Source organism: Ursus americanus, chromosome 11 (genome assembly GCF_024610735.1).
Source record: "Ursus americanus isolate L20-20 chromosome 11, mUrsAme1.1.p, whole genome shotgun sequence".
NCBI lineage: Eukaryota > Metazoa > Chordata > Mammalia > Carnivora > Ursidae > Ursus > Ursus americanus.
Window position 1 is genome coordinate 44,578,371 of NC_142137.1, and position 13,120 is coordinate 44,591,490.

General features: G+C 39.7%; 1 protein-coding gene across 14 annotated transcripts in view; it reads right to left on the bottom strand.

Annotated features, from left to right (window-relative positions):
• EPB41L2 (erythrocyte membrane protein band 4.1 like 2) overlaps nt 1–13,120 on the bottom strand; it is a 208,470-nt gene that overhangs the window by 101,830 nt on the left and 93,520 nt on the right. For all 14 annotated transcript variants that reach the window (XM_087865492.1, XM_045805563.2, XM_045805562.2 and 11 more), the window contains 2 exons: nt 9,703–10,184; nt 8,756–8,965 (listed from right to left, as the gene is read on the bottom strand). In XM_087865492.1, the coding sequence (XP_087721618.1) occupies nt 8,756–8,965; nt 9,703–10,170 (678 nt within the window). In that variant the 5' untranslated portion in view covers nt 10,171–10,184. The remainder of the gene's footprint in view (nt 1–8,755; nt 8,966–9,702; nt 10,185–13,120) is intronic.

A 13,120-nucleotide genomic window follows, 5' to 3' on the forward strand; every position in this document is an offset into this window, starting at 1 on the left:
AACTCTGTGATCATAACCTGAGTCGAAATCAAGAGTCGGATGCTTAACCGACTGAGCCACCCAGATGCTCCTAGGAGCTAAAATTTTTTAATGCCCGTGTATTTTAGTGAATGAGAAAAATGTATCAGAACAGATTTTAAAATATAAACCTTATTCTAAAAACGACCTTCCCCCATCCTTTCTAATCTTACTCAACCTTCAAATAATTTTCCTTCCAAAAGAGAAAAATCATTCAAAAACCTGGTGCCAGTTCTACCACCTCCCTCAGGTTAAGGTGAAAACATATTACATGGTATTAAGTAGTAAATGACCAAGGAGTTAGCTTTGCCCAGCAGCATGTGCGAGAAAAGGCCAGGGAGAGATGGAGGCTGCCTTCAAAATGATGTCAAGATGGTTACTCACGGTGAGAAGTTACTTTCCAGCGGCACATTTAATGCTTTCAAAATACCACTGACGCAAGGGCAACCCCCAGCTTTAGAAACCAAGAGTGAGAGAGACAGAAAGGATAAATGTGATAGCATTCCTGACTGCCTGGAAATGGAAACTAAATCATCCTTTAGTGGGCTCCAGAGCAGCACTAGTGTAGAGAGGCAGGGAAGAAGGTATTAAACATATGCTCTCCAAGCCCGGCCTTCACTCGGCCAGCCCGCCATCTCCCGTGGTCGCTCCCATGTATGCTCAGGCTGTTTCTAAGTATTTGAAAAGCAGGGCGGTGGTAGACAGAAGTAGCAAATAAGGGGTGGGGGTGGCAGGGAGGAGTGATACACATATTTATAGACCCAAATCTTTTCTAATTGGAGGGTGGAGAGAAAAATTGGGAATATAAATAAGGAAGTGTGATCATTTAGCTTAGATAAAAGGATGAAAATTTTATACATATACAAGAAAGTAGAGAAAAAATAAAGCAACAATTACTTTCTATGAGTAGCGTATAAAGTCCTGTGTCAGTGCCCCACGGGGAGAGAGAAGAAAGGTCCTTTTCTCAAGGAACTAACAATCCGGGTGAAGAAATAACAGGAGAAAAATCAAACAATACGAGAGTTTACCAGTTTTTCAACACAACACAGGTGATTCTTTCAGAAACCAGTGCATGACTGATTGACAAGTTAATGGTGCAAACAAGTTTAGAGGAAGACAAAGTTGGACATGACACGATAGGGAGAAATCCTGTGGCTACAGAAGCAATCACAATGCAGAGATGTTCTGATCAGAAACCTGAAGAAAAGATAATTGAGGAAGTGCCTGATTAGAAGACCAATTAGGCTGGCAGGGGAAACCTGGAAAATCCACTAGTGATGGAGGTCAAAAGACAGTCCGAGGTCATTCCTGAGGGAGTCCTGAATGCCCAGCTAAAGAGGGGCTTGATAAATAGGCCATGCTCTGCCCTGCTCCTGTGACTCCCTAGTGTTCTTCAAGCTGGACCGAGTATTCAACCACTCACATGGTCTGGTAGCCTCTTCCCACTTAGTCAAGACACGTTATTGAACAGAATTATCATCTTAAATTTTTTAAGCTAAAGGCATAGTTGGACAGACAGAGACATTCCACCTGCACCTATGCTGTTGGGATTTTATGCTGCACATGATATATGCTGATTAAATTGTTCCGAGTTCCTAAACCACATCTGTTTGAATCTAACCCTATTTTATGGACGTGTATAAAGGGCAACAACTTCTAGATCCTCCACGAGTATGTAGATACTTAAAACTATCTAACTAATAAACCTAGTAAGGGTCAGGTGCCAGAAGTCTGAAAAACCACCTTGGAGAGTGAAAGCAGAATAAGCAATCAAGTAAATAAATAACACCCACTCAAAAGCAAGGATATCAAATTGGACTTCTGAGACCAGTCCTCTACGCAAGAAAAGTCGACCTTGACACATTCTACTTTCTGATGAATACTTTTATCATCAGAACACTGACGAAAAGAGCCTACATTCTGATCGCCTTATTCATAGCGCTAAGGAAAAAATGGTACTGGCATTCCTGTGTGGGCAGAAACAATGCCCTCAATTCTCAGACTAAAATCAACACGTGGGAACAACTTTCAGATGCCAGAGAGAAATGTGCGCAACTCTAACTCAGAATACACATTCACTCTTGCTCCCCAAGTCTTGCAGGAACTTTCACATTTATTTTCAGGCCTAAAAAATATACAGACTTATCAGCTGTAGTAAAACCGGCCCAAGCACAGAAACAGAGGAAGCAAGTATTTTCATTCTTATTCTGCAATCTGAGGATAGAAGAGAAAAGAGGAAGTGACTGCCCCGAGACATCCAAAGAGTAAAAAGAAAAGGAAACATAGGTCTCCTAACTTTATATCCATGGCTTCAACTAAATCTTCCTGTATCTTTTCCTGAGCGGAAAAAGCCCTGCTGTTCTAACACACTGAGCGCAGAAACGATCAGTGGCAGTATCACAAGAGTCCTACAGCTGAGTCTCCGGGACAGGCATGCAGAGCCCAGGAGATGCCCTAAAATTCTTTCCATTCAAATTCTGGTACTAAAGGAGCTTGCCACATACCATTAAATACTCCAATAAGATAAAAACAGATGTTATCAAAGAATAGAAATTATAGTTCCTTCGTTACAAAATATAATCCTCAAAGTTTCCCAAAAAATATTTGAGATCTTTTATTATCAATAGATGATAAATCAGTATAAAACATAAATTGTAGTCTTCACTAAATACAATGAAAAAATACTTCGCACAAAGATTTGGAACAAACGCACACAGACTAGGCCTTGGGTCAAAATTAATGCATGGCTTAGCAATAAGCTTATTGTTACATGAGCCAAAAATAACATTAGTTACAGTCAAGCCACTTCCATACTGTTTTCTCACTTAATTATAATCAGTCTCTAAAAATGCCCTCTTACCAATATTTATGCTCACAAATATTGTATTTGTGAGGCATTTTTACCCACTTCTAACAACACATACTGTTACCTCAAAAGAATGCAGACTTGAAAGATGATAATGAGTTTCTGAAAACAGAGCTGCCTTGGTTCCCTGAGCAATCGTATTCATTTAATTCCCAAGGTTCAAGAAATAGGCTCGGATAGCCCACAGGAGGAAAAAATGGGGAAACAAGAAGCCTAAAATGAACAGAACAAGGAATATAGGGATATAGATGGAGATATGGAGATCCAGCTACCTACTTTAAGGAAGCAGTTGGAGAAACAGATGATGTTAGGACATCAAACAATAATACCTCCAAAAATTATCTTTAAGCAAATTATTCAGTTAAGTACAGGAACATTTGCATGAAATGGCTTAAAAGGGGTGCTTTTGTTGACCAAAGGTACTGACAGGAAACACAAACAGGAAACTGCCTAACTTTCCCAATGCTCAAATCATCCTGAAAAAATCCTACCTATAAAGACCACTGATGTGCATCTTAACAAATGTAGTGAATAAAAAAAGTCCCACTTCAATTACTGCAGCCACACAGCTGCCTACCGTGTTCTAAAGTCTAGCACTCTTGACCTTGCTGGATCCTCTCTGTCCCAGTAACTTTACCACCACTTCCGCACCTCCCAGCAAATTTTGCTCTATAGAGCAGCTTGAATCCTCTCCTCCTGGCATTTGAACGCCCTCTAGAACCTCATCTGACTCCGTAAGTTAGGTCATTCCAACTCCTCGAGACTCCTGTAAGAGACCACGCTTTCCTCCACTGTGGTAGGTTCCCTCGAAGTGAAGACAATCAGGCCCTCTCCGGTGGGGATGCTACAATCTAAAAGTCTAGCTGAAAACGAGACACACGTGCATACAAAAAGAAAAGAATAACCGCATCTAAAAAGTCACGACAGATGTCATCTTTAATGCCGGTAAACAGATGGAAACAAATTTAATCTCCCAAACCAAATAAAGTGAAAGTATTTCTTTCCCACCCTGTATTCATCCCTCCTTGAGAGCTTGCAAGTTCATCAACAGCTACGGTTTCCCTCAACATACTTCCCCAAGTAGTCCTTAGACACTGATTTCCGGCGCAGAGCTGCGGAACTACAGAGAAGCAGCATCAGCACATCCCCCCGATCTGTCTAAGGTCAGTGCTGGGACGGGAAACGGGAGAGCACTCAAACCACGTGACGGCTGTCCTCTGCGCTCTGCTCCCAAAGAGGAAATAACAGCAGATCTGATGCATATCAGACCCGTACTAATGATACGAGGCAAGCAACCAGAGAACCAAAATGGGAAGAAGAATTGGATAAAAGAGAATCAACCAAAACAGGAAATACAACTTAAAACATTTGCATTGTTAGAAGAGCTACTACGACACTGATGAATTATGGGCCTGTGGTCAGATATAAAGTCACTGCCTAGAATTCTAGTGAAACGCTGGTACATAAAATCTGGTATGGGATCATATCACTGAAGCCTACTTACATTTCATTTTGCTTTGTATTTGAAAGGAGAAAAAAGTTTATTCAACACATGTATGCTACACCCTAATTTCAAATTTATCCTTCTCAAGAGTTCATTTTTAATGATATATTAAGTAATCATTTATTAACTGAAAAGACAATCTGTACATTAATATAGCCATAAAAGTAAAGATTCCTATGCTTTTGCAACCAACTTAAGTCTCAGTGAATTTAACCTGGGTTAACTGCAAACTTTGCTGCATTTAACTTTGCATTCTTTCTCAACTCTGTTTCAAGTAACCCAATAACTTCATTCCCCATGAGTAGCAAAGTCATACAAGAGGGAATAGTCATACAGATAAGAATGTTATTTTGTACCATTCCGAAATGAGATCCGACATCTAATCAATGAGGGCAAAACAGATGGGAAAAAAAGGGGGTAGGCACAGTGATTAATATCAGACTTTATTAAGTCAACGGTGTCCATCAATCACTTAAATATTCCTAAAAGAATAACAACAAACAAAGAAAAATACCAGACAACCCAAAATTAGATGGCAGAATATAGCCACATATCAGTTATCATATAAAATAGCTAGCCTAAACTCACCAGTTAATAGACTAAATTCTCGGGGCGCCTGGGTGGCTCAGTCGGCTAAGGATCTGCCTTCAGCTCAGGTCATGATCCCGGGGTCCTGGGATCAAGGCCTGCATCAGGCTCCCTGCTCAGTGGAGAGTCTGCTACTCCCCCTGCTCCTGTGCTCTCTCTTTCTCTCTCAAATAAAATCTTTAAAAAAAAAAAAAGACTAAATTGTCAAAGATACAAAGGCACCGTGTCTAAAAGCAAAGAAATGGAAAAAGACAGTCCAGGAAAATCTTAACCAAAATAAAGCCAATGCAGTAATATTAATGTCAAAATAAATTTTACCATACGATGGTAAAAAGGGAAAAATTTTGCACATGTACAGCATCTAATAATCTGGCCTCAAATTTTATAAAGTATAATCTTACAGAAATACAAACAGAAATTATCAAATAAATAATTATAGGAAGAGATCTCAACACACCTCTCATATTAGTTGATAAACTAAGCAGTTAAACAATTAATAGAGATAAAAAACATGAGCCACATAATAAGACTAATCAAGAGGACAGATCTGAACACCAGGCCAAATTATAATAAAACAGGAAATCCAAACAAAAGAAAAATTCTCTCTTTCCATAAGACATAACACACATATATTCACTGAACACACACACTTCAGAAATCTAAAAACACACTTAGAAAAATTTAGTGATCAATCGCTTCTCGGCGTTTTGGCTAAGATCAAGTGTAGAAAACTTTAGTGATCAAAAATAACATTAAGGAGGGCACGTGAGGAGCAATGGGTATTATATAAGACTGATGAATCACTGAACTCTACCTCTGGAACTAATAATACATATGTTAATTAGTTGAATTTAAATTTTAAAGAAATAAAAGACCCATAAGGGGATGCAAAAATATTAAGAATTGAATGGCAATGAAAAGTCCTATGTTCAAAATTTGTACTCTCAACAAGAGATACTTGAAGGGAAAACTAGAGCCAAGCATCTGTGCATTTAATATTCAACTCAAGAAATTAGAAAACCAACATGGTAATCTCAAAGAAAAAATAAACAGCAAAAGGGGGAAAATGCTACAAAGTAGAAAAAGTAGAAACAACAAACCCAAGTTGTTTCTTTGGCGGGAAAAAAATGGTAACTCTATAGGAAGAATGATTGAGGGGGGTAAAAAGGCAAATAACCCTAGAAATAAAAATGGAATAAAAACTGAATGCACAAGATGACAATGCTATGAAAAGCTTCAGGCCAGCAGATTTATCAAACTAGATGAAATGGACAGGTACCACTAAAAATATGAATTACTAACACAGACTCAAGAAAAAAAATAGAACCTTTCAGTATAAGGAAATCGAATCAATGATCTAAAAAACAAAAAACAAAAACAAAACCCACTCTCCAAATCTCTTTCCACCAGCCCAAGGCAGTTTTAAAGGCAAGTTTTACCAGATCTCCAAAGAACAGATAAACCCTCATTTATCCAAACTTTTCCAGAGACTATTAAAAGGGATGCAACTTTATGAGGCTTATAACCTAGGTCATGAAATCTCATAAAGTGGATAGAAGAAAATTAAAGGTAATACATGCAAAAACCCTAGATTAAAAAATACAAAATGAATGCCAAATCACCATTAGTAAGTAGAGACAATGTGGAAAAATTCACCTTGGTGGTTACTGGCTGGAATTTAAACTGGCACCACCACTCTGGAGATCGCTTTGCAATATCCGGGAAATCCGAGGAAGTAAAACTGCATCCTATCAACGTCCCAATCCCACTACAAAGTGTCTACCCTGAAGAAACTCTTGCACGAGTAAACAAGGCAAGGTGTACAATTATGTTCATTGAAGCACTGATTGTTAATAATACATAAAGAAATGGAGCCGTTGTAGAGGAACGGAGAAACTGGTGTAGTCATTCACAGCAAACTAGACAGCAGTTAAACAAAGTAGATTTACATGCCGTAAAAAGAGACGTACAGAGCAGGAGAGGAGAGATGGGAAGGAGACTTTAGCGAAGCCTTAAGGTTTTAGTTCTTTAAAAAAAAATCTGAAACACACAGCAACACGGGAACATCTGATTAAAATTTTTATGGTGAACATACAACTATCAATTATTTTCTAGATTTTTGTAGTTTTTACATACGTTGAGACTTTAAAAGATAGACCACAGCAATAGATTTAAACCATAAAGCACACTGGGAAATCTTGGAGTTTGGTGATATAAAGAGATTCAGAGATAGCAGGGACCTTCTGAATTATCCACGCAATCTTAAAGTCTATAGGTAAAGTCAATTTCTGGGCCTCAGTCTGGCTTGAATAAATGACTCAAGGTCAAGTTATCATCCAGCTGGTTCTCATAGTCTAGACACCCTAACTTCTACGATAGGTAGGAGAAACAATGGACATGTGGTCAAATGTAACAGAGTCAAGTGCAGACCAGACCAGCATTCCATTGTTTTCCTTACGTACCCCCACCCCCCCCCCCGACACACAGTGTCCGTCTCCCCCTGCCCCTCCCTGTCTCTCTCAGAGATTTAAGGATTTTTAATCCTCTTTTGCCACTCCTGTTCTTGAAATAACTGAAATATCAGAATAATTATAACTAAGACGAGTGAAACAGATAAAGGCAAGGACTAGGAGTCATTGATCTTAGCACCCTCCAACCTTGTGCTCTAATACAGGTTTAAATACATAATAAACTACTCTTCAACTAGATAGGTCTATTTCACCAAGCTGAATGCTTTCATTGTAAAGTGTAACTTCTATTTTTAATAAGCAAGAATGCAAGGAATGAGGAGAAAGTAATTTTAATATTTAATAGATGAGAAGACCCCCCAAAAAGACTATTATTTAGAGACCATATTTTAAGTGAACAAAAGAGGTCCCACACACAGCAAATGAAACAGGGTAGTTTGGTGGTCAGGTTCATGACGTCCAGAGTCAAACTACCAGGTCTGGAATTCCGACTCACTCGCTCACTAGCTGGGAAACTGGGCAAGCTACTTGAGCGCTCTAAGCCTTACGTTGCCCACGGTAACAATGGGAATCCTATAAGAATATCTAATAATACCTACCACATATAGAGTCTCACAAGTATTACATGAAATCATCCATCTGAAGCAGTTAACACAGTTCTTCAGTGAACATCAACTATTAGCATATGTTCTTATAAATAAAGTAACTTAGCTATGAAAAGCAACAAGCTCTTCTGACTGACAAAATTGTAAGGTTCTTGATGCTTTAAAATTATATTGGTTTTTGTCACATCCACACTAATGAATTATATGCCTTTTGTAGATCATGAGTGTTTCTTTAATTACATGAAACTAAATAAATGAGCTCAATTTTAAGTCAGTATCTGACTCAGGATTAAAAAAAACAAAAAACAAAAAACAACAACAACCCTTAGGTAGGGTTAAAGTGCTGAAATTAGCATGGCTCTTGGAATAATCCACCTAGCACTACCGGTTCTCCTCAAGTGAATCCCTTCCAGACAAGGGTAATAGTCCAACTGTTTAATGCCCATTCAGGGCGAACACCAGCCAGTCCACACGACCCATGCGAACGAGCCCAACACCGGCCCTGACTACCCCCCCCCCACCCCGGCCAAGGGTCAGGAAACATTGTAACAGAAATGACCCTCTTCTAGGTTTTCTTGTTTTTTAAAGCAAAGCTGACAGGCTAGCTCACAGGAACACGACAATATACGCACTGTGCCACCCCACCAGTGAGGGCAGCCCCTCCTTCCGCTCCCGTTCCACGCATCAGGACCGCGCCCCGGCTCACCTCCAGGTCACAGCTGTACTCGGTGCCATCTAGGAGGATGACTTTGCACTGGACCGCTTTGGTCTTCTTGCTGGCTTTCTGCAAGGCCCTCTCTGCTTTCAGCTCATTGGTCTGCACTTCCTTGGTCTCCCTCTTTGCTGCTTCTTCTGACTTGTCTTCCTGCATTTCCTTCACCTTCTCTTCTCTCTCCTTACCTACCTCTTCAGCGGGCTGTTAACGGAAAAAAGGAAGTTCATACTAAAGTTAGCCCATCTGCAGAAGACCAAGTATTCAAAGGAAAATCTTCAGTAAGAATGGTGATTGTTACAAACACCATCAGCCCAAGATTTTTAAAGACTTCAAGATTTTGCCGGAAAGGGTATTTCCCCGTATCTCCCTTCCCCCAACCACCCCCCCCCCCCGCCTATTTTCTCATTTTGCCAATTGGGTAATTTAGGCATTACATGAATAAAAGAAACTACGTCCTGGCAACTAACATTTAAATATCATTTCAAATAATAAAATATCCAATTATAATTTCACACGAGAGCAAAACCTAGGCTTCATTAAGCAACCAAAACATTCACACGTACAAATCTACTTCTTCTTACTCACTGAACACTTACATACATCAAATCAAAGGTATAAAAATCCATACTATTTAAAAAAGGAGAGATGGTAGGATTCAGAGAGTATCCATTTAACCTTAAAAGGAAGAGACATGAATTTTTTTTTTTTTAATGATTTACATAGTCGACTTTTTGGCCTTATTATTTTGACAAAGATTTAAAAAAGACGTAATGAGAAGGCCGTGGCAGACCACCCCAGGCCCCATATTCCAGACACGGTAAGCCAAAGGAGTATGTGAATATAAGAAATCTGGACAGGATTCCGAAGAAACAAATCCCTTTTTGTATGTGGTTGAAACACCAAGCTTTCATTTCCAGAAAATTCGTTCTCAAACATACCTGTGCCTCAGGATGGCTCACGGAGGGCTTCTCTTCCTTGACATCAACTTTCATCTCCTGCTGTTTTCTCTGAGCGGTTTCTTCGGCGTCGCCCTTGGCCTGCCCTTCTCCTTCGGGCAGAGATTCCTCCTTATCTGAAACCTCTTCCCCAACAGCTTGGGCGGGCTCTTTCTTATCTCCTCCGTCTTTAGCCGCTACTAAGGTATAGGACTTCTGTTTCTTAAGCCAGGGGGGTATGAATCGAGAAATGCCCCTGCTCTCAGATGGATCCTTGTCTCTCTTCTGGCGGCGTGGACTACTTTGGCTTTCAGCTGTAGGAGAGGACTGGGAACCTTTCTCCTCCTCTGGATCGGAGGACTGGTTCTGCTGATTCTCTGCTACTTCTTTAGGTTTCTCCTTCGTGGCATCTGCTCCTAATGGCTCCGATTCCTTCTTCACTTCAGATGCGGACCCTACTTCAGTGGTCATGGTTACAGCTTATGCTGTAAACAAAGCAAAAAACAGGAAAAAAAATCACAAAAGGCTATCTTACACACTCTCTGTTTTAGTTTGGAGGTAGGGAACAAGGTAAGGAAGGGCAGGAAGGGAAATGGCAGAGAGATGGTGGGGAGAAGATGTGTAGAGAAGGAAAGCTCATAAAAACAAGACAAAATGGAGATTGCTACTCTTAGAATTCTCCATCAGAACCAAAGAACCAGAAGTAGCATCACAATAGAACTAACTGATTCTGTACCGGCAGAGCTTAAAACCGTTAACAGCTTAGAGTGATTACTTTTATTACGTTTCATCTAGCCAGAAATGTACCCGCAAAACTCCCATTTGTTCTTTAAGGAAAGTTACTTTTCTCTCTACTTAGTATCCTTTATTCTAGAACACAGAAAGGTTTTTGATAATGTTAGAAAGTACGGAGACAAATTTCACATAGTGAAATCAATCTACAGGAATGTGAGGTATAAAAACATGTCAGGTATTATAAAGATGAATTCTAAATGTGGAGTTCTTAATAGTGAGAAAATTAGATCTGGGGGAGAAAAGGTTTTTTTCCCCCCAATTTAAATCCCATAATATGCCAGCATTATTTCAGTGCAGCAGTTAGTCTTCTGAGAATACTCTAACTATAGTAAAAAAATCTAACCCTCCATCCTACTCAACCTCAAACATGGTTTTCCTTGCAGATGTGATTTTAAGATAAGTACCTCAGGGCCCCTAATCTGAACCAAATGAAGACATTATGGGGGTGGGGAAAACTGTATCTAATAATTGATCCTATCACAACTAACCGAAAAAAACAAACCTGAAATCTGAAAGTAGGGCCGTCTGGGTGGCTCAGTTGGTTAAGCAGCCAACTCTTGATCTCAGCCCGGGTCATGATCTCAGGGTCCTGGGACTGAGCCCTACAGTGGGCTCTGCACTCAGCAGGGAGTCTGCTTGAGGATTCATTCTCTCCCTCTGCCCCTCCCCCTGCTCGCACTCTAAAATAAATAAATCTTTAAAAAATAAATCTGAAAGTAAATGGTTGTCTCAATTTAACATAAGCAAAGAGGGACTTTTTAAAGTATAGCTCCGCAACTGACATTAAAAAAAAAAAAATAGGAACAGCAGAGAGAGTACACTCTCTCCTCTCTTGACAATGATAAAAGGCCTGGCACCCTGGCCAGTAGCAAATTTTCCAGCTATCTTCAAAAGTGGTACAAACCTTTAATAGTTCAAAACATAAAATACATTCGTTCTTTTTTAAAGCTTTATCGAGATATAATTCACATACCATAAAATTCACCCATTTAAAGTATATAGTTAATGGTTTTGAGTCTACTCACAAGATTGTGCAACCATCACCACTATCTAATTCTAGAACATTTTCATCATCCAAAAGAAACTCTGTAATCTATTAATAGTTACCCTCCATTCTCCCCTCCCTCCAGCTCCTGGCAATTACTTTCAATCCATATGGATTTGCCTATTCTAGACGTTTCAAATAGATGGAATTACACAACATTTGGCATTTTCACTGAGCCTAATGCTCTCAAGGTTCATCCATGTTGTAGCATGAATCAGTATTAAACTTGTTAAAATGTTCTTCACCTTCTGCAAATCACATATCTGATAAAAGTCTAGTATCTAGAATATATCAACAACTCCTATAACTCATCAAAAGATAAAAAAAAAATTTAATGGGCAAAGAATTTTGAGTAGACATTTCTCCAACGAAAATATACAAATGGCCAACAAGCACTCAAAATGATGCTCATCATCGTCCGTTGTTGGGAGGATACGAACCCAAACCACCATGAAACGCCACTTCACACACACTAAAGGATGGCTGTCATCAAAAAGACCGTGACAAGTACTGGCAAGCATAGGGACAATGTGGAACTCTCAACCTTGATGGCAAGAATGTAACATGGTGCGGCCACTTTGGAAAAGTTTCTCAAAAAGTTAGTTAGCATAGGACCTAGCAATTCCGCTCCTAGGTATACACCCAAAAGAAATGAAAACATGTGTTCACAGGAAAACTTGTAAACGACTCTTCATAACAGCTTTATTCATACTAGTCAAAAAATAGAAACAACTCAAATTCCTACCAACTGATGAGGGGATAAACAAAATGGGTGTCTCCATACAACACAAGATCATTAAGTCGTAAAAAGGACTGAAGTGCAATATATGCTACCACACACAAACCTTGAAAACATTATTCGAAGTGAAAAAATACAAACGGTCTGGGGTGCCTGGGTGGCTCAGTCACTTAAGTGTCTGCCTTCAGCTCAGGTCATGATCCCAGGGGCCTGGGATTGAGTCCCGCAATCAGGCTCCTTGCTCAGCTGCTTCTCCCTCTAGCCTGCCGCTCCCTCTGATTGTGCTCACTCTCTCTCTCTGACAAAAAAATAAAATCTTTAAAAAAAACACAAAGGTCACATGCTGAATGATTCCACTTATATGAAATTTCCAGAATAAGCAAATCCACAGAGACAAAGTAGATTATTGGTTGCAAAGGGCTGGACGATGGAGAGAATAGGGAGCAATTGCTAACAGGCACAGGGTTTCCTTCGGGGGTGATGAAAATGCTCTAGAATTAGACAATGGTAATGGTTGTACAACCCTGTGAATACACTGAAAACCACTGAATTGTAAATTTTAAAAGGGTGAGAATTCAACAATAAAAAATAATTTTAAAAAATGTTATTCACAGGGCGCCTGGGTGGCTCAGTGGGTTAAGCGTCCGACTCTTATTTTGACTCAGGTCGTGATCTCAGGGTCGTGAGAGGGAGCCCCATCAGCTCTGTGCTCAGCGGGTAGTCTGCTTGTCCCTCTCCCTCTGCTCCTCCCCCTGCTCACATGCGCTCTCTCTCAAATAAATAGAATCTTTTTTAAAAAAATGTTATTTGCTTCTAATACCTGAGCATGAAAACATTCAGTC